The following is a 26,427-nucleotide window of genomic DNA, read 5'->3' on the forward strand; positions in this document are numbered from 1 at the left end:
GGTAGCTACATCCCTGGTCTAGCATTTAATTTTTATTTTTTGTTTTTACCGTGTGAAGTGACAAAGTGATCTGAATCAGAGTAGTGTAATACAGTGCAATTACCTACATATGGTATAGCGCCGATATGCTTCATTATCTTCATTCAGAGGAGCAAGATGACATAACTTGTGACAAGGCAATGCAGCTGTCACCTGAGTCTGTTAACTACTATACAAAACATGCTATGCAAAAAACATCAGTATCACAACAGGTGGGAAGAGCACGTGTGTCACCACTGTAATCTCCTCAACTGATTTACTGTCCTAACATACATGTCACTAAGTACAAAAGCACAAACTACTCACCAAATAAATTGCTTGAATGTCCTTGCTTAGATATGGGTTTCAGTTCATTTAATCCCCAAGCGTAACGCTTATAATTATCCCAGGAATGTTTCATCATCTGGAGGGAAATGAAAGCAGGATTATAATGTTGATTTAACAAGAAAACATAACAGTAAATACTGAGAATATACTGTATTTTCAAGAAGTGTTGAATTTATTTACGCATTGAATTATGGTTGTATGTATTAGAAGTGTAAGATATTTCATCAAACAACAATTTAACAGCACTGTGTTACTGATGCGATACTATGGTTATACTAGAGGTTCCATTTCAATTAAATCCTCAAATTTACAATAGAGACCAATTAATTCTCATCAAGATGAAATTTGATATATACACAGTATATTAATTCAGTTAAGAATTTTCCTTGGGTAAATGGCTGGAACCAAGACAAGTAAATATTACTTTGAAGACAGTCTGACATGCATTCTCCTGGAGCAGGAGAGCGCAATTTTTAACAGGTCAAAATTTGGCAAAGATTAAGAGTAGTTTTCAATATCTGGCAAAGAGATTGTGGCTTGGATACAAACCAGCTGGTTCAAGATCCGTACAAGTAACATCAGCTGAAGCGGGTTAGGCAAAATACGTGGGGGGAAAATTGATATCGCTACCATAGCTGCTCGCTGCTTCATTTGAGAAGATATGTTGATATTTTAAAATTACTATAATTTGCAACAGTGAATGGAGAGAGGCAGTGTCATACTAAATACTTTGCTGCTTCTGGATGTCATTTAGCGGCAGTAGCCAATGCTTTCTTTCTATAATTGAACATTCACACTAATGCAAATATATACCCATATCAATAGGTATGTTGGTCTCTGAAAGTACTAAACTCATTTTGAGGAATTCCATTACCTCAAGGGAAGATTACTAAGGCCTGAGCTACACCAGCAAATTAGAGCCATTTAACCACACTAGTCCGGGGCGCAAAAATAAATAAATAAAATAAATAAAAATCCATGTCTGAGTGGTGTACTTAAACCAGCCTCAGCCCAGGTATAGACAGCATTAGAGCGACAGAAGAATTTTTATGTCGACCTAGCTATTGCCTCTTGGAGAAGGGGATGACCTACACCAACAGGATAAGTCCTCCTGTCAGCATAGGTAGCATCTACACTGGTTCAGCTGTAGCATTTTAAGTGGACACAACCTCTAAAACACGTCGTCACCTGAACAGAATATTTCTTCAAGTGTGTTGTTTTCTCAGAGCCACAGAACCTATATATATGAACACTAAACCACACCTAGCCAGACCATGATGCTTCTCTGGAATGTACTGAAGCGGAGGTTTGTAAAACGTGGGATGTGCCCCCCAGATGGAGAGCACATGACAAGGCTGTCGAACAGACACTAGTACCTGATGGGGCCACACTGAAGGACTGGTGTCAGGAGCGGGTTTTGTCTGGCAGAAGTGGATGGGGCTATGAGAGCGCGTCTCAACTGCTGGAACAAGGCTCCTTGCCAGTCTTGCTACCTCACTGCTGCAGCAGCCACCAACTAGCAGTTGACCTTCTCTGCTGGGGAGACCAAGCAGAAACTCTGCAAACAGAGAGCAGAACTCTGGACCCCGGGAGTAGTGACCCCCTTGCTGGACAGTGCTACCTCCTAATCCCAGACCTTCAGAATGGCTCCATCTACACAAGTCTGCTGGACTGGTGAGGACCCATCACCACTCTCTAGTTAGGCTGGGTCCCTATGCCCACCCCGCTTATCTGAATACCCATCTTCCAGCAAGTTGGATTCAGTCCTGGAAGGAAACTCCTGCGTAAATGAGGAGGAGGAGGAGGAGGAGGGAGGCCTATGTCAATAGGACAGAGCTTGATAAAGGGATGGCAACAAGGTTGCTCCTCAACACACACAGTGCCCTCTTCTGGGGTGGTGGGGGGCAACAGCTCCGACAAAGCTAAGTGAAAAGAAAATGAGTACTTGTGGCACCTTAGAGACTAATTTATCTGAGCATAAGCTTTCGTGAGCTACAGCTCACTTCATCGGTGAAGTCCGATGAAGTGAGCTGTAGCTCACGAAATCTTATGCTCAAATAAATATGTTAGTCTCTAAGGTGCCACAAGTACTCATTTTGTTTTTGCGAATACAGACTAACACAGCTGCTACTCTGAAACCTACAAAGCTAAATGTTTCACAGTTAGCAAGCCATTAAGATGGATGTCTATTTATACCTCTCAAATAACCTTTTCATAACAAATACTCCTGTGAAATATTAAGTCAAGAGGCAGCAAGATATTTTTATCCCCCCCGAGCTGCTCTGCATATATGTAAACCAGAAAGTATGTTAACCAATAATTTTTTTCACAATCTAGTTTTAAACCAGGGGTCAGCAACCTATGGCACGCTGCTGCCTGCCAGGTCCCAGCCACCGGCCCCGCTCAGACCGCTGCCGAACCCAGGCCAGGACCCTGGAAGGCAGCAGCGTGCCATTAAAAATACTGCCTGACTCAGCTGGCTCTTCTTTGCTCCCCCGGCCAGGTCGAAGAAGCTTGATTCTGTTGGCTGCTGCTGCAAAGCAGGCAAGCTCCCTCCTCCCCTGCCTATTACCCCAGCATTCGGGGTTCCTGCCCCTCCTCCTCTTCCTCCCTGCCGCCAATCAGCTGATGGCCCTTGTACGGGAGGAGGAGAAGCAGAGCCCTAGCACGCTCACTACTCTGAGGAGGAAGTGGGGGCGGGAGTGGGGGGTGGAGTCAGGGTATATCCCCTCCAGGCCCCTGCTGTGAGCCGCTCTGGACAGGGGGCTGTGAGCCCCCCAGCCCACACCCCCCGACCCCCGCACCTCCCCCCTACACACACACCCAGCCCTCCGCCCTGACCCCCGCACCTCCCATCCCCACACACACACACCCAGCCCTCCGCCCTGACCCCCGCACCTCCCCCCCCCCCACACACACACCCAGCCCTCCGCCCTGACCCCCGCACCTCCCCCCCCCACACACACACCCAGCCCTCCGCCCTGACCCCCGCACCTCCCCCCCCCCCACACACACACCCAGCCCTCCGCCCTGACCCCCGCACCTCCCCCCCCCACACACACACACCCAGCCCTCCGCCCTGACCCCCGCACCTCCCCCCCCCACACACACCCAGCCCTCCGCCCTGACCCCCGCACCTCCCCCCCCACACACACACACCCAGCCCTCTGCCCTGACCCCCGCACCTCCCTCCCCCCCGACACACACACACACACACCCAGCCCTCTGCCCTGACCCCCGCACCTCCCTCCCCCCCGACACACACACACACACCCAGCCCTCCGCCCTGACCCCCACACTTCCCCCCCTGCACCCCAACCCCCAGCCTGCTCCTTTACCTCCAGCCCTGTGCTCAGTGCACTTCCATCCTCAGCTCAGTGCAGAGAGAGAGGAAGAGACTGGGCTAGAATCAGGGAGAAGGTAGGTACCCACTCTGTGTGGGCAGGGCCGGGATCCCAAACTGGCAGCAGGCTGAGCGGGGACAGCAGCCGGAACCCTGGCTGGCAGGAGGCGGCAGACTGAACCCCAGACCAACACTGGGCTGAGTGGCCGCGAGCCCCGCGTCCCGGCCCGGCCGCGAGCCCCGCGTCCCGGCCGCAGACCCCGCTCAGCCTGCTGCCAGCCTAGGTGAACGGAACCCCAGGCTGGCAGCGGGCTGGCAGCGTAAGATCAGCATTTTAATTTAATTTTAAATGAAGCTTCTTAAACATTTTGAAAACCTTGTTTACTTACATACGACAATAGTTTAGTTATATAATATATAGACTCATAGAAAGAGACCTTCTAAAAAAGTTAATGTATTACTGGCACGCGAAACCTTAAATTAAAGTGAATAAATGAAGACTCGGCACACCACTTCTGAAAGGTTGCCGACCCCTGTTTTAAACAAAGAAAAATCTCCCTGTAAAGTATGTTTCACGAGGCTTCAGCCAGCATCAGTTACAATCTTGTGGAATCATTATAGAGCATTCACTAAGAAGTTAACATAATTCAGAACTTTTAAACTGACACTAGTCTCCAGTATCTCTCAAATCTCAAACTCCAGCTTCATTTGAAGCATATATTTCTTGTAATGCCAACAGCAAAATGAACTGGACACAAATCACATTTGTGATCTAACATTTCATTTTACAATCAACTTCACCACTCTGAACTCACAGAATACATTCTTTAACAGGGGCGTGAAAGTACCATTACATGTATACCTACATTCAAATAACCTCAAATGTTTGACTAACAATATGGGAATTCAGAGTCAATGTTGCTAATCTGTCTACTGCCTAATGACCCTTTATTGTAGATGGTGTCCGGTGACATATAGGCTACAAATGGAACAAAGGAGTTAAAAACTGAAGGGAGCATGTTATATACTGATCGGTGTCTTGACCGTCCATCAAGTCTACACTTATATCCAATAATGAGCAAAGGCAATAAAACCTTCTTCAGATGGTGCTTGTTAACTGTTGAAATTTCTATTTACGGGAGTACACTAGCAATGCTGGACAAGTTAACAGCCTCAAAATTCTGTCACTCACTAAGGGTATATCTACACATACCGTGGATCAGTGCTGCAACAAAGACCCGCTAAATCAACCTCAGATCACTCTCGTCGACTCTGGTACTCCACCAGAACGAGAAGCATAAGGTAAGTCAACTCTCCCATCGACCCAGCACAGTGCATACACTGCAATAAGTCAACCTAAGCTACATCGACTCCAGCTATATTATTCACATAGCGTGAGTTGTATAACATAGGTTGACTTAACCCCGTAGTGTAGATCTTCCCTAAATGTTTGCAATTCCCACCGGCTTCAAAGTTGTATGCCTGCATCCAAGAGAAATATTTGATCTTTATTCTTGGGGATTTTCTGACTAAAACAGTTTGTAGCAGGCTGAACCAAGGTAAAGTTGCACTGCAGCAGTGGAGGCCTGTCTTCATTAAGGGTTTGCATAGGACTCAATTTCCTTAGCATAGACAGGGCCTTACTTACTGTCATTTTATTTCATTTTTAAAGCCAAACCATCCACATTGGTATAAATATGAACAAGAGGAGAATGGATATTTGCTTCCTGTCTTTTTTTGGCTTTTCATTGAGTTATTATTCCATCCTCCCCTAGAATCCAGCAAGCTTCTAGAAGAAACACTCCTGCAGGGCCACACCACCTGCAGCTACAGAGCAAGAGGACGTGGTGGTGGGAATCAACTTCAGAGGAGCAGGTGGGAGAGCAGCATAATTCCTGAACACCAAAAGTTAGTTTATTCAGGTTTCCTTACCCTAGCCCTGAGGTCTGCACTGGGCTATATCCATTCTCCTTCCTCCCCTTCTGTAGCATGTAAAATTGCTCTAAGAGTAAAGTGTGGCTACAGAAGGATGAAGGGAGAATGAATATACCCAGTGCAGACACCAGTATATTTTGTTACTTAAAATAATTGTTTTTCTGTAATCTGTATCTTCAATATATATCCCAATATTATAATTATACCCTTGGGATGGGAAAACATAATCCTCACTTCAATACCCAGTTATGGACCTTAATCAGCACTACATTCTTGTACTCTCTAATACACCTGTGGTCAGATCATGACAAATATTTGTTTTGACCAAAACTTGGCAACTCAATTCCACAAAAATGGGCAAGATTCCCCCCTACCCCATTTTGCAATGAGTTCTGCTTTTGACATGGACTGAAATGTGCTTTATTTAGATAATACTTTCTACCCTCTCCACACATTTTGATAAACTTAACAAGGTATACTGAAATCACCCAAATATTAGACTGAAAGCTGGCTAAAGAAGAAAGATAGAGTTTGTAAAGTTTAGTTTAAACACCAACACAACCATCAAATAATGACAGTATAATTAACATGATTTAATAGGAATCCTAGTTGTCTACTTCATTTAAACAGAGCAGCCCTGACCCCTGAATATCAGATTCTTAACTGCTGATCAAGAAGGATGCTCACTTTCTGCATCTGGGCTCAGCACCTTCCTTTTCAAAACAGCAAAGAGTATTTATATGATATAAAATATTATCTAACAGAGGTATTTGACCCACTGGTGTTGAAATAATTGAAAAATGGCTAGGTCTGTTAGCCAGACCATTGAATCCATCATATTTTGTACAAGACAGTGTATCTTCTATCTAGCAACAGCAGAAAAGAGTAGTAGCAATTATTTTTCTTCTCAGAAACAAATTCTGCCCTGAAAGGTTTCCCAGAATACTTCACAACAGTTTTCTGGAAGGCGAGGATACTTTTATTATGCTCCACAGAGACTTCAGCATATTGCTTGTATTTTACAAGAATCACAATTTGACTGTACTAAGCACTTATCCTAATTATTTCATCTGATGTTCAGATGAGTTTTGTCATTATGTCATGACAGCTTAGAGAAAAGTCTTTTATTTGGTTTCACGGAGACACTTTCCTAATGAAGCAGAAGAGAATCAGAATACTTATCTTTCTGGTTACTAAATATTGCAAGGATACAGGCTGGGTTGTGTTAATAAAAGACCTTAGAAAGACCTTAGCTTTTGTGGTCTTCTGTAGAGCCATTCAGCAAGTAGAGAAAAGCACATATGTTACAGACGTACAATAGGTGAAGTGCACCAAATAGTCAAGTCCCTGGCCCAGAGGAACTTACAGTTAAATGGAATTAGTCGACACAATACAATACAGTGCAGTATGGTCTTTATAGCTGGAATGCTTAATTTAACAGTTGAGCCTTCCTTTTAATCAATAAATGTGGAAACACCAGAACATGAACTGGAAGATTGTATTAGGATTAGCATTAGGAGTGATATTATCATGCCTTAACAATGCCTTAACTTATCATGCCTTATGTTAAAATCAATCAGTGATAAACATGAATTTTTAGTTTTCAGTGTTGTTGCAGCCATGTTGGTCCCAAGATATAAGAGAGACAAGGTGGAGGAGGTAATATCTTTTATTGGACCAACTTCTGTTGGTGAGAGAGACAAGCTTTTGAGCTACGAAGAGCTCTTCAGGTCTTCATGAGTTTTTAGTAATCAGATACAATCATTGTGCAGAGTTGAGTGTATGTGACAAAGACCAGCTTAGAAAACTAGGTAAAAAGTTACCATTTAATATCATTAAAGACACATTCGTCAGTTTAATCAAGTCAAAGAATAAGCATACTTGGCAAAAAATGAAGAGATCAAACTGCCTCGAAGTGAATTCAAAACTGAACTAGCCAAACAGATATTTTAACAAGAGGACTTAAATTTTTGTATTTAATAAGCAATTTTTTATATTTAATAAGCTCCTTTCACAAGTGTTTAATATTTATTGGTATTGAGAAAATTTGAGTGCAGTTCTGCAGCAGCAAGTAGAATGTTCATCTGCTGAAGTTAACCTTAAATTATTGCTAATAGAATGCTTAGCTAGTGGCAGAGCCAACTAACTTTTCAAACTTAAAAATGAAAGACCTCAATGTTCCTTATCTGTCTGATATGATACATATTATAGTGGGTAAGTTTTTAACCTGCAAGTTAATGTCATTAATAGGTTAATTGGGCTATTCTAAAAATCATGTCAACAATAAAAGGACAACATCTTAAGAAAAGAACTACAACGCTCAATGTGGCTACTTATTTGCATCTGTATACTTGCTCTTTTTTCTTCTTCTGTATCCCCTTGTGTGTCTTCAGGTAAAAGTCACACGCTGGTTGAGTGCACAAGCTGAGATACTGCTCTCTAGAAATATCTGAGCTCAGGCATGCAAGGTGCATTCACACCAAGGAAGGGGATTCATACTGGCAATACTCAAAAGACAAGGTAACATTTATTTCTACCACAGAAACTTTGATGCTATCAAATTACTTTTCAAGAAGTAGAAAACTCCCTGAGGTGACCATAGGATTGACTACTATTGTCAAGTCCCACTAATGCTTGAAGAGAACAAGAAGCTATTCCTTTATACAGGCTGTAACTAATTTTTTTCCCCCAGATTGGGCTATCATACAGTAATACTTTCAGCATTCTGACTAGATAGGTGTGGCTGCATTACTAGATTTATATATCTATTTCATAATAGTCTCTTTTTATACAAAATCATCAACTTCCGGGCACCTAGAATTCTGCACGGGGAGAAAAGCTGGAATCTCCTACAAAGACAACTCACATTTGCTGCTTTACATAGCCATGCTGATCTCTCTGATAACAGAAATAGCAGATTATCTTTATGTAGAAGGAACAAAAAAAAGTTAAGAAACTGAAAAAGTAGTATTGTACCATTACAGCAAAATTCTGAATAGTTATAATTATACTAAAAACTATTTTAAATGTAACTTAAAGGTTGCAAAAACACTTGAGAATTGGGCAACCATAAATCTGGTACTTGTAGAGGAATTTCAATTCTGCCCCCTTGTGTACCTATCCTGTAAAGTGAATAAAGTGTGCAGGAATCTTGTAAAGAAAATGATAATATGTCATCATGTAATTAATAACTGTATCAGTATGGGGGTCAAATTAAGACTGCACAGGCCACCCTAAATTTGCCACTTCCTAAGTTTTGACTGCTTGGCTTTGCAACCTTGGCATTCTTTTAACAGATTGAGTATGAAATTTCCTGAGTTTATGGATTTGTTTTTAAAAAACTCAAAGCAAAATCAAGTTAAGTATGTGCAGCTAACAACCTACTCAAGCCTTCTGAATCAACAAGGTTTGAACCTCAAACCTGCAGTATTACAGCAGAGACTGCTACTAGAGCTACAGGTCTAGCAATGTGCTCAAAGTGCAAGGAGTGCTGGGTCCAGGGTGCAATCAGCCCCCTCGTCCTCCCTCCAGCAGCTTCACCTAGCTCCCTACTGCTCAGGCAGCAGGTGTTGGTGGTGCTGCCACAGATGCAAGCCTGGCCTCTGAATGAATCCATGCTGCCATTTCCTAAAAAAGGCAAGCAAAAGAAAGGAAATAGCCATTTTTAAACATACTATTCCTCAGTAAAATCTGAATGGAATTTCACAGAACAAGAAAAGTCACTTCTTTAGCCTCAGGCCATGAACTGTGCTGAACATCAAAGACCTGTAGCAAATAACGGAGCTGAGAGATTCTCAAAGAAAGGTTGCAGAAATCCTTTATAATGGACAGTGTTAGGCAACTTAAATATAGGGTAACTACGAGCTTCTCCTATAGTAAGTAAGTAACAGAACAAATGGATAGGGGTTCAAAACCACTAACAGCCAAGCTTACTCATTTTCTTGTTGTATATGCCACACTTACAGAACGTTTTCCTATGTTTTCCCATATCACTTTAAAATTTCAATTTGTTTTGCTTATTGTCAGCTAGCTATGACTATTAAACTTTTAGTCAAGTTTATTTCCAATTAGTTTTCTACAGACACTTTTTAGTTTAACTTTAGCTCAATACAAGTTTTTTTTTTTTTTTTAATGCAACGTAGTATATAAAGCAGCATCCCTTATAAATAGTTTGTCAGACCTCTGGTGCTCTTCATTGTGTTCTAGATTTCAGAAGCCTCCAGGAGACCCAGGTAACACTACGCAGCTAGAACTTGCATATTTATGTACATGGAGTAGACAACTGTGCCCCCTATAGTTTCTTAATATTGTTTTTGTTGTACAGAGAACAAGAGACAAAATACCGTAGATTAATAGACTCGTTTTAGTTAGCACTACATGCTAGACAGACAAAAATCAGTCTCAAATTTGTATTTTTAATTAGCCAAGAAGTCTTGTTTATTGGAGCTTAATAATTTAAAATTCTTGTGCACTTTTTTCCCCCCCTCAAATCATTGTCGTACCATTTTCCATTAATATTAAATTAATGTCAGTGATACTCAGACTGAGGCATAGGGTCGCAAGTGGTTCTTTAATGTGTCTCCTGTGGCTCTTTGCAGCACATGATATTAAAACACTGATTATTAAACAACTTAAGTTATTAATCAGTCAGGATGCGTTTGCTATGTTAACCAATTGTAGTTGATAAAATACTTGCTCATTCTGCTGTGCATACACACACACCCCTAAATATTTCCTGTTATACTGTTTAAATATTAATATATGGTACTATAGTAAATTAAACAATGAATTCACAATACTGTGGCTCTTTTGGGAAATGCTGATTTGAGCTAAATTGGCTCCTGAACCACTGAGGTCTGAGTATCACTGCATTAGTGTTACAAAGTAGTAGCTCTACTTCCAACATACATTAAACAAAAAAATTACCTTAAGTCTGACCACTTTAGCAGATGATAGTCACATATGAAGTCTTGGATTTGGCAAGGTTTCTGGCACTGACATTAAGAATGGAATTTTACTAAACATTTTCTGGCTAAACAATCCTCTGTTACAAACTTTAATATTTCATTTACAAGATGCTCTCCATCCCCCACTTTTAGTTTACATTTCTTAAGGCCACAAGGGACCACTGCGATCATTTAGTCTGACCCTGCGTAACAGGCCATAAGGCTTCCCTAATTTATTCCTTTTTGAACTACAGCACACCTTTTAGAAAAGCATTCAATCCTGATTTTACAAAGTTTCCAATGCTGGGCAATCCACCATAACCTTAGTAAGCTGTCCAATGGTTAATTACCAATACTTAAAATGTGCGCCTTATTTCCTAATCTAAATTTGTCTAACTTCAACTTCTAGCCATTGTGTCTTGTTATATATTTGTCTACTAGATTGAAGAACACTTATCAAATTTCTGTTCCCCATGTAAGTACTTCTGGGCTGTGATCAAGCCACCCCTTAACCTTCTCTTTGATAAGATAAATAGATAGAGCTCCTTGACTCCCTCACTGTAAGGGATGATTTCCAATCCTTTAATCATTCATATGGCTCGTCTCTGAACCATCTCCAATCAACATCATTGTCCACAATTCAAGGAAGATCACAATCCAGATTGCTAGAAATCATATGGGCTGGTTTAAATCAGGGTGCCGAACCTTACCCATTAGAGAGCCAATACACTGTGATTTCTCCTAAATGATTAGGCTTTGTACTGTTATCAGTATCAACTCAAAGCAGCAGTGTTTTGAACCTCCCTCCAAAGCTTTACAGAGGAAATCGAAGCATCCTCCCTAGCTAGCCTCTGAAGAAGCTTAAAACCCCCTGAATATGGAACTGGTTTACCCAAAATTGGATCCAAACTTATCACTGCCTCACTTCCTACAGTATTCAAAGGCAATATGCAGTTTTATATAATGTCGATTGTCAGAAAAATAAAGGGAAGGGTAACCATCTTTCTGTATACAGTGCTATAAAATCCCTCCTGGCCAAAACCCTTTCACCTGTAAAGGGATAAGAAGCAAAGGTAACCGAGCTGGCACCTGACCTAACATGACCAATGAGAGGACAAGGTACTTTCAAATCTGGAGGGGACGGACGGACAAAGGGTTGATCTGTCTGTGTTTGATGCTTTTGCTGGGAACAGATCAGGAATGTAGCCTTACAACTCCTTTTAAAGTAATCTAGCTAGAAATGCGTTAGATTTCCTTTTGTTTAATGGCTGGTAAAATAAGCTGCACTGGATGGAATGTATATTCCTGTTGTTGTGTCTTTTTGTAACTTAAGGCTTTGCCTAGAGGGATTCTCTGTATTTTGAATCTGATTGCCCTGTAAGGTATTTACCATCCTGATTTTACAGAGGTGATTCTTTTACCTTTTCTTTAATTAAAATTCTTCTTTTAAGAACCTGATTGATTTTTTCATTGTTCTTAAGCTCCAAGGGTTTGGGTCTGTGTTCACCTGTACAAATTGGTGAGGATTTTTATCAAGCCTTCCCCAGGAAAGGGGGTGTAGGATTTGGGGGGATATTTTGGGGAAAGACGTCTCCAAGCAGGCTCTTTCCCTGTTCTTTGTTTAACATGCTTGGTGGTGGCAGCACAGGGCTCCAGAACAAGGCAAGGTTTGTACCTTGGGGAAGTTTTTAACCTAAGCTGGTAAGAATAAGCTTAGGGGGTCTTTCATGCAGATTCCCACATCTGTACCCTAGAGTTCAGAGTGGGGAAGGAACCTTGACATTGACTTAAAAAAAAAACAAATGCAGTTTTCAATTCTACCTATCAGATCAACTCGGATTCCATTACAAGAATATAGGAAAGGGAGAGCTCACCCTTAGCCAATTCCATATCCTGGTCAAACTGGTATGAAGACAGCATTAGAAAGTGTTTAACACAACTAACAGGCTTCTCTACACTGGCAATTTCCAGCGCTGCAACGTTCTTGCTCAGGGGGGTGAAAAAACACCCCCCTGAGTGCAGCAGGTTTCAGCGCTGTAAAGTGCCAGTCCAGACAGTGCACCAGCGCTGGTTTCTTTAGCGCGCTGGGAGAGCTCTCTCCCAGCACTCTGCTGCGGCCACACAAGGCACGCTGAAGCGCTGCTGTGGTAGTTGCCAGTGTAGACTAGCCCATACTCCCCACCACTCAAGCATTCGGAATTCTTATTCTAATCCTAATCCTTTTTTCCAAATATTGCTATTACAGATAATCCTATATTACACATTATGTTTACACAAAAAAGCTTGAAAACTGCATAATCCAAATCTGTTCTATTCACTTTAAAATTATGCCTTATCCCGAGGTTTAAAAGACGGCACTTAAAACTAAATCTTTCACTGATTCACATTTCCCTAATCTAATCTTAGCAAAATTCATAAGAAAACCTAATCATTCCCTCCCCCATTGGATGCAAAGTAAAATGTGCTACTGTAGTTACTACTACAGCAGTTAGCTAATATCCATGAGTTAGGCTGCATTTAGTCATGGGTATTTTTAATTAAGTCATGGACAGGCCACAGGCAATAAACAAAAATTCACAGCCCCATGACCTCTCCATGACTTGTACAATAAATATCCCTCACTAAATCTTAGCTGGGGAGTCTGGGGGAGCCAGGGCCAGCGGCAGCAGCTGCCTGGGGCCACCGAGCAGCGGCTGCTCCGACTGCCCCTGGGGTTGCATCCCATTGCCCCCAGGCCCACTGCTCAGGTGGTCTCCAGGGCCAGCCACACCAGCCGCTACTCAGGTGGTCCCAGGGCCAGCTGCCCAATCTGCTGCTGGAGCTGCCTTGGCCACTATCGGTGTTGCTGGCTACAGGGCTGCCCAAGTGGCTGGCTGTGGCTGGCCCTCGGCCAGCTGCTTGGGCGGCCCTGGGGGTCAGCCACACTTGCCACTGCAGAAGTCACGGAAACCGTGACCTCCACGACCTCTGTGACAGACACAGAACCCTATCCATGGAGTAGTATGAGTATCTATGGAGATATAACAACTAAGGAAGAAAACTAGTCTTTTTAAAACCATTTTGGACTGTTAGCTACATTTGCTAGTAAGTGGGTTTTGTTTCATTGTTTCATAAATTCCAAACATTGCCTTCAACAAAAATGCAAAGTTTATGTCAAGATATCCAGTCAAGATGACACAAGTTAGCAAAATACAGGTTTAGAAGAATTTATACATAAGATTCAAAGTATCAAAGTATATATTGGAATAGAATACTCCCACATTTTAATTTTAAATTTAAAAATTAACAGTGATAATCAACAGAATGTTGTTTGAGCCCCACATGTTTTACATTAAGTAGGATAATGCTTTAACATCTTAAAGGGAGTGTCTCCATTTTCATTTATTTCATAGGAGTTTAAGTTTATATATAGACATAACTTGTCAGAGTTCCCATTGGTAAAAACAGTATTTTTTCATAGATACAAACATATCCCCAGTCATCAAGGATCTTAATATACAGAAGCTCTGATCTGTCAGTGTGGTGATTATTGCAAATTGTGAGCTGAACAGATTAATAGCATAATTTCCTAATGGCATCATACTGAGTAAAAAGTATGTACACACTGGCTAGTTTGCATAATACCCAGACAAAATGTCAATGTTTCTAAATCAGTCAGATGATGTCAAACATGTTCTGAAGTATGTTCATGTTAGTGTTTCAGTAAGTAGCCTCCTGCACAGACTTTAATTCTAGGGAAATAAACCAAAGAGCTTTTTTAAACTACATTTAAATTTTCATTCAAGGTTTCATATGAGGGATAAGGTAATATTTCCCAAAGTAATTTAAGTGCCCAAGTCTAATTGCCTTTCAGTAAGACTTGGGCTTCTAGGGAGTTTTGAAAATTTTACTCATAGCATAACGTACCTGAACAGTGTTGGAAAAGCTTTTAGAACTACTTGAAACCTTGAGAATCCCATAAAGTGCCTAGACAAGCCACACTGGTTTCCAGGAACATCCTTCGCAATCATTCATATAACCTGTCAAGGTTCCTTCCCTACTCTGAACTCTAGGCTACAGATGTGGGGACCTGCATGAAAGACCCCCCCTAAGCTTATTCTTACCAGCTTAGGTTAAAAGCTTCCTCAAGGTACACACTTTGCCTTGTCCTTGAACCCTATGTTTAACAAGCTTGGTGGTGGCAGCAAAGAATAGGGAAAGAGCTCACTTGGAGACGTCTTCCCGCCAAGATATTCCCCCAAGCCCTACACCCCCTTTCCTGGGGAAGGCTTGATAAAAATCCTCACCAATTTGCATAGGTGAACAAAGACCCAAACCCTTGGATCTTAAGAACAATGAAAAATCAATCAGGTTCTTAAAAGAAGAATTTTAATTAAAGAAAAGATAAAAGTATCACTTCTGTAAAATCAGGATGGTAAATACCTTACAGGGTAATCAGATTCAAAACATAGAGAATCCCTCTAGGCAAAACCTTAAGTTACAAAAAGACACAAAAACAGGAATATACATTCCATTCAGCACAGCTTATTTACCAGCCATTAAACAAAAGGAAATCTAACGCATTTCTAGCTAGATTACTTTAAAAGGAGTTGTAAGGCTGCATTCCTGATCTGTTCCCAGCAAAAAGCATCACACAGATAGACAGACCCTTTGTTTCCACCCCCCTCCAACTTTCAAAGTATCTTGTCTCCTCATTGGTCATTTTGGTCAGGTGCCAGCGCGGTTATCTTAGCTTCTTAACCCTTTACAGGTGAAAGGGTTTTGACTCTGCCCAGGAAGGATTTTATAGTTCTGTATACAGAAAGGGTTACCCTTCCCTTTATGTCATAACCCATAATATTGTGAAATATATAACTCAGTACTGGATTTAATGCTCTGTATGAGAGAAGTGACCAGCTTATTGTTTGTGCTTCAGAATTTTAAGTCATTCATATGAGCAGTTTGTAGCCTACATAAAAATCAACATAATAAATTCTAGACATTAAAAGGAAATAAGTACAGCAAAGGAAAACATTGAGGGCTGTTGTTAGGATTAATTCATCAACATAAAGCACTTTGAAATCCTCAAATAGAAGGCATGATAGAAATGCTAAGTAGTATTTCTTAATAGGAGTTATGGTAAATTACCGATAAGGTTCTATTCTGTATAGATTCTTAGACAGCCCTCATCACCCTACTATGAGAGCCTTCCAGTACTATATTAAACGGTGACACTCATGTGTTTGTTCTCTCAACCCTTCCTTGAGGGGAGAAGCATGTCCAACAGCGTGTTTTGTTCTAGGTTTTTTTTTTTTTATTTAAAAGACATGGCGTTTTCTTCTAAAGAGAATAGCTAACTATTAATTCTATAACCTGAATGTTTGTTTAAAAAGTAACAAAGGAGAATGGAAATGAATAGTTAAGGGAATGACTAAATGTATTCCATTGCTTGACATTTCATATATACACTTAAAAATGAAGACAACTTTATAAATGCAGAAACAAAAGGACAACCATTCCTTTGACCCATCTACATAATCATAAAACTCAGTTAAATAATGTAAGAATTACTGTAGGGATATCAAGTCACTCAGGATTAATGCCTGAATAGAGTTTTGATATGTAATATACACTTTAACAGTACATTTTAGAAGTAGTAAGTCTTGAATGTTTGCTTCTAATATCTCAATTGAACACCAACACCAAAAATTTCCCTGTTACCTTGAGTCAGAGTTATGCGGCCAGATCCTTAGCTATCACTGAAGGTAACAGAGCACAAGTTGCAAGCTGGGAGAGGATGGTGGTACAAAGGTGGCTTAAAATTCACCTTAACACTCCTGACATGAATGCTGCTCAGCACAGGGTCAGCATCTCTGCATCAAGTTAGAGCAGCCCAAGGGCAGCTGTAACTTGTGTGGTGTGGCATGAGTATCCTAGTCATGATCCTTTTTTCAGGGCCCACCATTCTTCCTGCTAAACAAGAAGGAAAGGAGACTAGTATGTGTACTTGGGTGATCCTCTTTAGGCTGAACTAGCTAGTTTTAGAGCCAAATTATACCAATAGGACAGTTCAAAGAGGCCACACCAGAAAATCTTACCCGTGGTTGTCTGTATCTATAGGGTAAAGAGGTATAAAATGCAAGTTAATAGAATATGCATAAAATTTAACTGTTTAAAAAACCTAAGCATTAAAAAAAATGGAAATACATTGTGATATTCTCTTGTAACTTTTAGAAGTTTGAAAATTATTCACTGGTCCTGAAAATATTTACCTTAGTTGGCATGTTAAGATATCATAAGTAATTTTGATTACCACAAAGCTTTCTTTGCCTCCAATTATCGTTTTTAATGAAGGAAACCGTTCTGCAAGAGCAGTAGTTACAGTGGTAGAAAAGGCAATACAGATATGATATTGCAGTATAGCACTCAACGTTTAGTTGGGCACAGTCTCATATTAGGTTTAATATGCCCCAATTTTCAGATAAGTATTTCAATTTCCATTTAAATTACACAATATAAACAGCTGTTACCACCAGAGCCATTCGAGTTAGGTTACTGCCTTATTTAAAAGGTGAGACAAAACTTGTCCCAAACGGTCCATCAAGCATTCATCTTATAACTTTGTGACTGTTGCCATGATCTGGATTAAAACAAAATACCTTGAGGTTAAAGTTCTCTCCTCATTCCTCCCCCATCCACTTATCTACTTTTCTTTTCTTCCTTACTTTTAGCAAGAGCTGAAGAGGAGGGTAGGAGAATGGAAAAGCATCAAAATAAGGGCAGAGGAACCAGCTCCATATTCCCAGTACGGTAAAGGAGAGAAGTTGGCGGTTTCCTTTTTCCCTCTGCAGATTTTCCTTCTCAGAAATTTGAGATGCCCATCGCATTGGCTTACAAATATATTAACCCCATGAGCAGAAAGTGAAAAACATCCCAGGAGTAATGGTTACATGCAGAAGATGTCCTTAGGGCATTCTACAACTTTCCTTTCCCAAGCAAGTCACTGAAAGGGAGTCCAAAACATTATTAGACTGTTTATTGTAAAAAGGAAGAAAATATTTGAACTGAAGACAAACATGCCTGAAGAGGAAAGTTTAGAGGGCAAGAACTCAGATTGGACATTAATCCTGAATGACAAGCAAAGAATAAAAATTCAATACCTACATTCAGACATACAAAAATAACTGGCATGTTATTCAGATACCAAAAAGAGTATTATTGTCTAAAGTAGTCCTTTCCATTTTTTTTCCACAACAACTTTACTGATATAGCTAGAAAAAAGTAATTGTAAAACTTCTACTCAGCACCACAGATATATTATCCTTCCTCTCACTCAAATATTCATTAAGGTCCACATATGTACTGTTACAGTTTCCAATAACTTTGAACCATCAAGCAGTACACATAGCTAGCTTATGTAGCTCTGATATGATCATATTTTTGTCATCCGTCTCCCCTTCCTATTGTTCTTCACAAGCATTTGAGGAGTCTTGTTTCAAATTAGATTGCAAGTTATTTGGGAGGAGCATACTTTCCTATGTATTTGTAAAGTGCCTAACAACAGAGTCCTGTTCATAATAAGTTAGCACCAAAATGCCACAAACTCAATACAAATAATTTAAATAGAACACTACCAAGCAAAATATACCGTTTTGCAGTTCCAAAAAAGGCTAATGTTCTGGCCTTTGTTCTATATTAACAGGGGGTTCGTATGTAAGACATGGGAAGTAAGTGTCCCTTTCTACTCAACACTGGTGAGGCCTCTGTTGGAGTCTGTGTCCAGTTCTGGGCTCCACACTTTAGGAAAGATGGAGAACTTGGAGAAAGTCCAGAGCAGAGCTACAAAGTGATAAAAGGTTTAGAAAACCTGACCTATGAGGAAAGATTAAAAACTGGCATGTTTAGTCTTAAGAAGACTGAATGGGGACCTGATAACAGTCTTCAAATATATTAAGGGATGTTGTAAAGAGAACAGTAATCAATTGTTCTCTGGGTCCACTGAAGGTAGGATAACAAGTAATGGCTTAATCCACAGCAAAGGAGATTTAGTTTAGATATTAGGAAAAACTTTCTAACTCTAAGGATAGTAAAGTACTGGAATAGGCTTCCAAGGAAGTTGTGGAATGTCCTTCACTAGAGGTTTTTAAGAATAGGTTGGACAAACACCTCTCAGGGATAGTCTAGGTCAGGGGTTCTCAACCAGGGGTAAAGTATCCCTGGGGTTACACAGACGTCTTCCAGGGGGTACATCAATTCATCTAGGTATTTGCTTAGTTTTACAAGAGGCTACATAAAAAGCACGAGCAAAGTCAATACACTTACAATTTCATACAGACAATGACTTGTTTATGCTGCTTTATATACTGAATATATACTACTACTACTACATACTATACACTGAAATGCAAGTATAATAGTTATATTCCAACTGATTTATTTTATAATTATATGGTAAAAATGATAAAGGAAGCAATTTTTCAGTAATAGTGTGCTGTGACACTTTTGTATTTTTAGATCTGATTTTGTAAGCAAGTTGCTTTTAAGTGAGGTGAAACTTGGGGTACACAAGACAAATCAGACTCCTGAAAGGGGTATAGTAGTCTGAAAAGGTTGAGAGCCACTGGTCTACTTTACTTGGTCCTGCCTCCACACAGGGGGCTGGACTTGATGACTTTGAGGTCCAGTCCAGCTCTACATTTCTACGATTCTACGAAAATGCACTGAAAGAATATAGTAACTTACATATCTAAATTCAGAAGTGATGCTTTTGACAGGAAACAATACACAAGTGATATCTGAAATGTTTTAAAATATAACAAAAAACCAAACCACCACATTATTGCTTTCATGAGTCTTCAGTATTCTTCCTAGCATCTTGACCTAGGAGATTTATTTTCTGGAAGTATAAACAGGCTCATTTACTCTGCCAACATGGAAAGATATGGACCAGGAAAAGGCTTTAACAATTTTCAGATTTAATCACAGTCCACCAGCTATTTCCCTCAAAGTTCTCTGAACACTCAATTGCTTTCTTAAGTCACAGAAGGCTGCACATTCCTGGATCTCTGGTGCATACCTCAATTGAGGCAGAAGGCCAAGGACCATGCACTGGCCAAGAAGCGTGTTCACTTAAGTGGTTCATCACTACTACAATTCTTTAAATTTCTCTTTTTAGTGGATTCAGTTGCTTGTGAAAAGTGGCTGAACTCTCTGGATACTGAAATCCTGTTTATCCCAGAACTTGCTTTGTTCTGAGAGTACAAGTGAAAACTTCACAATCTCCTGTCCTCATGACCTGGGAGGTCCACATCTAAGGGTGAGGATCTTCTGTTCAGTTCAGTCCTTGGTCACCAACAACAGAACAAGGTGTCAAACACCACCACCACCACCACCACCGTCAACTAAAAACTGGATTGAGACCAGCTCTTCACATGTGTCAATAAACAGGCATCATAATAAAACTGGAAACCAGTTTTGACAAGTGATTATATACATCACATTCTCTTAACTGTAAATTACTTTTCCAATTAAGATGAAGACAGGATTACAATGAGCATTATTCCTCTTCCTCCACAGCCCACCTCTACCCACTGAAGATTTTTGAGGCTACTCTCCCTAATCCTGGCAACTAAACTTTTACAGGCATGTCGGGAAATCTGAACTTTTACTTTCATTTGAGCAAGTAAACTGGCTCCTTTTTAAGGGAAAAAATAAAGTAACCCTCAGGGGCTGAACTCAGAAAGGACATGGTAGTTTTCTTTGAAATTCAGCTCGCAGCGCTTTGCAAATAGCTTAATTTCAGAGAGAAATATTGCATTTCCCTTCTAGCCCAGTTGCAGTGGCTCAGTAGTATTTCAAAGACAGAAGGACTGCTTAGTAGGACTGCTTTAAAGTTCATCCTATTTAGTATAAGCTCGAAGTGAGTCTATTGCTCCCATTCAGGGTTTGCTTTTTTTTTTCTAGCAAGTACAAAAACTTACAACTTAGCTGCCTGCAAGTCACTGCAGCTCAGTTAGAAGGAATGGGAAGAGAAAGTAAAGTCTCTGCAACTAAAACTGGTACTGTTCACCATATGATAATAGGTGTGGGAACAAAACCTATGTATCCATTAAACACAAATAAGAGCAAATAGTAACAGATACAGAAAAAAATGTGAACATTATCTTTGCGCAGAGATTTATGCCCACTGACTCTCTGGAGTTGATGCATGCCTTGGGGGTGCCACAGAAATGTCCAGCCACCCAGCGAAAACATACTTTGAGAATTAGTGTCGGAACCTCAAACACAACAAACTCTACTTCTCTTGTGGCTCACTAAGTCAAAAAAAAAGTTAAGGTCTTGATGTGCTATATGATTAAAGGTTCAGAAGCGATGAGTATCAAAAATCAATACTTCACTTCTACTATTGAAGCATAATCAGTTTCTATAAAAATAAATATTTAAGGTTTTAGGGCAGAAGGATTATCTCTCAACTTTATCACAGTAGTAAATGAGCCTCCAAAATTATAAAGAAGCAATGAGCCCAAAATCTGTCATTGTGAGCCTCAACTAGAGATTATAAAGTATGTGTGTAACACTACCACCGCTCATCCAGACACAGAACATTATTTCCTAAGCTATTTAGCTAGTTAGGTTGAAAAGATTTTTCTCCTTTGTCTCAGACCATCTTCTGCTCAGAGGACAGATCCACTGTCAAAACACTAGCATAGGATTATTCCAGTTAATATTGTTTAGTTACAACAAATTTGGTGTTCTCAAAGTGTTTAGTACTGGATTGGTCAGAAAGTGTATGGCGATAGCCAGAAGGAAAAGAACGAAGAGGAAAACATGGGACATCTTATGTTCCATCTCAAATAGTTTTGTGCCACCTCAATTAAATTTTTAGTTCTATTTCCACCCATTTTATTTTTAAATTATTTTCCTTAGTAATCAATAGTAATGAATAGCAAGTTACATTACTGCAGCATTAAGATTTGAGTTTACACAGGAAACTAAATTTACTTTTCCCCATTACAACTCTAACTATGGATGCTAGTGTATAGTATATTTATTGCATAGTTATACAAGACCAAGCAGTAAGACATTTAGAAAATACATTGCACACAAAAAGTTATTTTGAGCAAGTATTAAGTTTGCAGAGTCAAGCACTCAAGTTATGAAGCCACCAGAATCAAGATTACCCTTGCAACTGAGTAGCCAATGTTTTCCAAAATGTTGGACATGGGAAGTAACACTTGCCCTATCAGAGGTCTTGATACTGGGTCAGGAGACTGACCATATCAAGTCCTGGACCACTAACTCTCATCTTAATTTTCTTCTCTTTTCGCCCCCTAGCCAAATGAAATAATCAAACTATTTGTTCAGTATGGTTAAATACTGATGGTTAAGTCAGGAGAAGCACAGGACCTTTGATACCAGGTTCACAACAACAAATGCTTTCATAAAACTGCCCTTTCAGAATTTAAAAGGAGAGCCTGTTTCTGTTGAAACTGTTTACATAGATTAAATTTATATATGGCAGTTGATCCGTTCAACAAATGAGGCTGTAGTGTTACCACTGTGGCCAGAAAACAACCTCCAGTCGAACAGCATGAAATTGGAGGAACAGAGTTGGACTTTCCAAACTCTGAAAAATACACATTAGACACATTACCCAGTTAATCACAATACTTGGGATGAAGCAGATAATGTCAGCTCACCACCACTAGATTCAACAAGCATCACACATTCCCTCATAAATCTTTCCAAACAGAACATTAACACAGTGCAGCGACTCCGATTCCTGTTCCCAAACAGCATCATTTGCAAATATGCATTTTAAGAAAATTGAAAATTCAGCTCTAATATTGTGGTTCTCTGCAAGTTTTGGGAAATATTTCATTACCTTTTTACATCACAAAATTCCATTTAGGTACACAATGCACTATAGACCCCCTTCTAAGAGATCAGCTGCTCTTCACTGGTATCCTTTCTCCCTCATTTACCTCTGCCTTGATCTCACTTTATGCCAAACCAATGAGGTCTATCTCTGCCCCAGTAAGACACTCATACCTTTATTTAGAAAATGCAGTATGGTACCACTTTTATCAGGTAAGTCTTAGTAGTTATCCACGCATTGTTATGGATGCAAATAAGGTAACTACCTGTTCGGACTACGATCCAAACGGATCCAGAACATTACCGTATTGACCTTTGTAAAGGTTATTTAAAAATACAGTTTACTTCTACAGCCTTTAAAATACCTCTTTAAAAAAAAAAGAAGAAAACATGCAAGATTTTCAAAGTTAGCCAATGTGAAAAAGAAAACTATTTTCCTCTACATGCATGTAGGTTTTACAACTAGAGTTTCAAAGATGCTAAAAGCACTATTTTCTTTAATTTTTTGTATTTTTCCTAAAAGCTGCTTGTAAAATCATGAAAACCCAGAAGCAGTGAGGGTGTTTTCAAACTGTCACCTACCTTCATGAACCATACATGTATACTATGATACACACGTGCATACACACACGAAAACTTAAGTGTAACCTGTCGTTCTCCTGACTATTTTGGTCTTTCATGGTCAATAGTTCTAGAGCGGTGAGCACTGGGCACATCATTATTATTATTCCTAAAGTTTTCATGCCACATTTCCTTATAAAAGGAGATTTGTGTAATTAGGGTATCCATTATGTTATAGTTTTACACAATATTGAACTAGTTTTAGAAGTTATTAATATTCCAATTAAGGCACCTTATTTCCAGAGAAAGGAATATGAGACACTTGTGTCATTAGTTGTAACCATTTCCTTCATTCCACCAAAGTTAAGTGTGACAGCAGTTTTGTGAAGAAGTTTTCATTATAAAAATGTGTGTATGCATTCCATCCGTTTGTGGGGGATGCTTTGTTGATTAAGGACATCTCTGAAACAAGTTCTTGCATATATTTCTTAAGTCCTGGTATTTTCCAACTTTAAAATTTACTGATTAAATGGTTTCGAGTCATGAGTCACTGGATACTTTATTAGATAATTTAATGAATCCAAAAGTTCCACACCATGGAGTCTTTACAATGCATAATATCAATCTCAATACTGGACTTGGGAGACAAAAACTAATATAAAGACAACACTAAAAAATTAACACTAGTTTTCCATATACATGAATTAATATTTTCAACAGAAGATTAAGTAATTAGTTTACGGACTAAGTTAAGTCAAAATTAGAGAAAGACTGAGGAACTTTAAAGAGTAAAGCAACATAAGTAGGTAGCATGACAGCAGATTAACTTCATGGCTGACAAATGCATGATGGTGCATTTTGAAAGGAATAATTTTAGAACTTAGTGTGAGAGACCAGCTAAATTAACTAAGAATTTCAGGAAAAAGTCTGGGCATTAATGTGGGCAGCTCAATGTAAGACTCTGTTCGATGTTTTGTGTCAGCCAAAACAAATGAAGTGTTCAGATTTCTAGGATTGATATGCCATTGATCTAGTTTTCATAACCAATGTAGTGGTTATGTAACCATTTAAGATACCTGAATAGTGATGCTCAGTTCTGATTACTCTTATCTCACAAAATTATATAGCAGAAAATAAAAGGGATAAAGACTTAGAGGCCACAGAAGCAGGGAAGGATTTCTTATGAGGACAGACCGAAAAGATTGACACTATTTAGTTCAGAGGCGGCAACAATCATTTGATAGAACTTGTTTTGCTGTATCTACTACTTTCCCTTAACATCGCCAAATAAATAATATTTATGCTTCAAGTGGCCTTTTCTGGAGTGACCAAATCAGCTTGGGGAAGTTTAATATGGTATATTTTCTCCCCCAGCAAAAGCTGAAGGTGTATTCCCCATATCAATACAAGATGGCAGGACATACAGGCAAGGAACTTCCTCAGCATACTACCCCTCCAAACCCACACCGACAACTTTGATTTTTCCATGACACCTAGGAAGGACCTGGCCTCACTTTGCACAATGGAATAAAAAATAAGTCAGCATACCCGTTTTATTCTTGAGCAGAGAAAAAAGCCTCACCACTCCTCCTAAACAAAATTTTCTGTTTTCTTAGCACAGGAACTACTGGCAGAACTTTTAACAGCCACATACAACCTTTCTGGCCTGTTTGCCATCATAAGTTCATCGTCAGCAGGCCTGTGCTGTAAGGTGTTGAGGTATTTTAATATATCCCACAGTAGCTCAGCTGAACACTCTAAATCAGGGGTGGGCAAACTATAGCCCACCAGCTGTTTTAAGTTGGCCCTCAAGCTCCTGCTGGGGAGCAGGGTCTGGGGCATAACCTGTTCCAGCGCTCCAGCCAGGAAGCAGGGTCAGAGCCCGCTCCACGTGGCTCCCGGAAGCAGCAGCAGCATGGCCTCCCTCCGGCTCCAACATGCTCCAATGGGAGCTACAGGGATGGTGCATGTAGATGGGGCACCGTGCAGAGCCGTCTGGCCGCGCCTCTGCGTAGGATCTGGAGAAGTGACATCCCGCTACTTCCAGGGGATGCTTGAGGTAAGCGCCGCCCAGAGCCTACACCCCGAGCCTCTCCCCATGCCCCAACACCCCTACCCCAGCTCTGAACCTCCACCTCGGAACTCCTCAATCCCAGCCCAGAGCACCCTCCTACACCCAAACCCCTCATCCTCAGCCTCACTGTAGAACCCGCACCCCCGAGCTGGAGCCTACACCCCTTCCTGTACCCCAACCCCTTGCCCCAGCCCTGACTCCCCTTCTGCCCTCCGAACCCCTTGGTCCAAGCCCAGAGCACCCTCCTACACCCCAAACCGCTCATATCCAGTCCCACCCCAGAGCCCACACCCCCCTCCCCCACCGCCTCCCGCACCTTGAACTCATTTCTGGCCCCACCCTGGAGCCCTCACCCCCTCTCACACCCCAACCCCAATTTTGTGAGCATTCATGGTCCACCATACAATTTCTATTCCCAGATGTGGCGCTCGGGCCAAAAAGTTTGTCCACCACTGCTCTAAATAGATAATATGTTTAAAATTAAGAGCAATGAGATATTTAAGTTTTATTAAACGGAGGATTCTGTACAAAAATTGGTCTGAAGAGGCAAAAAACTTATTTCTTAACAGATAATTGGCATGGCCTAGCAACCTACCATCCACTGTGCACAGAGTTAAATTAGAAGACAACTCTTAGAACAGAAAGAAATCAAAGCATGTAAAACTTGTATTTCCCTTCCCTCTCTCCCACAATATTATTAAATGATAGAATTGTTTCAGAAAAAAATACATCCTTATGCATCTTTCACTCAAAAAGTGAAAACCTAAAAAACTGGAGGTCTTTTTTGAAACCCGTTCATGCACACACACTGCTATGATTCGGTAGAGGTAGGAAAAGTTTTTCATCACCATCGCTATTTGGAAAAAAAATTGTCAAGGAAAGGAAAGAATCCAATTCAATATATTTTCTGATCTTACTATAAACACGGAAGTACCTAGTCCATTTGTATCAGCCCATTTAGCCTCAGCTACAATTCCAGAAAACAGTTCAATTACAGTTTCATGGGGAAAAATTAGGTTCCTCAATTAGGGTCCCTTGGTTGTCTCTTTTTAACAGGAAGATGGTTGAGTACAGAAAATGGTTTTCTGTAACCACAGCCGAAAAAGACAGTTTGTGGTTATCAAAGTTACAAGAGATATTTTAAACCAGACAAAAATAGCTTAATATTTCATTTATGCACCCCAGTAACAGTTTTCTTTTTAAACTTCTTGGTGCTATCAGTATTATAGTTTCATTAATTCACAACGGTTCTGTCTAATTTAAATACTAGCAGGGAAAGAGACTATACCAGGAATACATTTCTGAATTTTCACTGGCTGACCTCCAAAAACTACGTTACAATGATT

At 40.2% G+C, this 26,427-nt stretch overlaps 1 protein-coding gene across 1 annotated transcript in view; it reads right to left on the reverse strand.

Annotated features, from left to right (window-relative positions):
* MAN1A1 (mannosidase alpha class 1A member 1) overlaps positions 1-26,427 on the reverse strand; it is a 215,514-nt gene that overhangs the window by 164,387 nt on the left and 24,700 nt on the right. Inside the window, exon 2 of the mRNA XM_073337170.1 lies at positions 346-442. Coding sequence (XP_073193271.1) covers positions 346-442 — 97 coding nt within the window. The remainder of the gene's footprint in view (positions 1-345; positions 443-26,427) is intronic.

This window comes from Lepidochelys kempii, chromosome 3 (genome assembly GCF_965140265.1).
Source record: "Lepidochelys kempii isolate rLepKem1 chromosome 3, rLepKem1.hap2, whole genome shotgun sequence".
Lineage (NCBI taxonomy): Eukaryota > Metazoa > Chordata > Testudines > Cheloniidae > Lepidochelys > Lepidochelys kempii.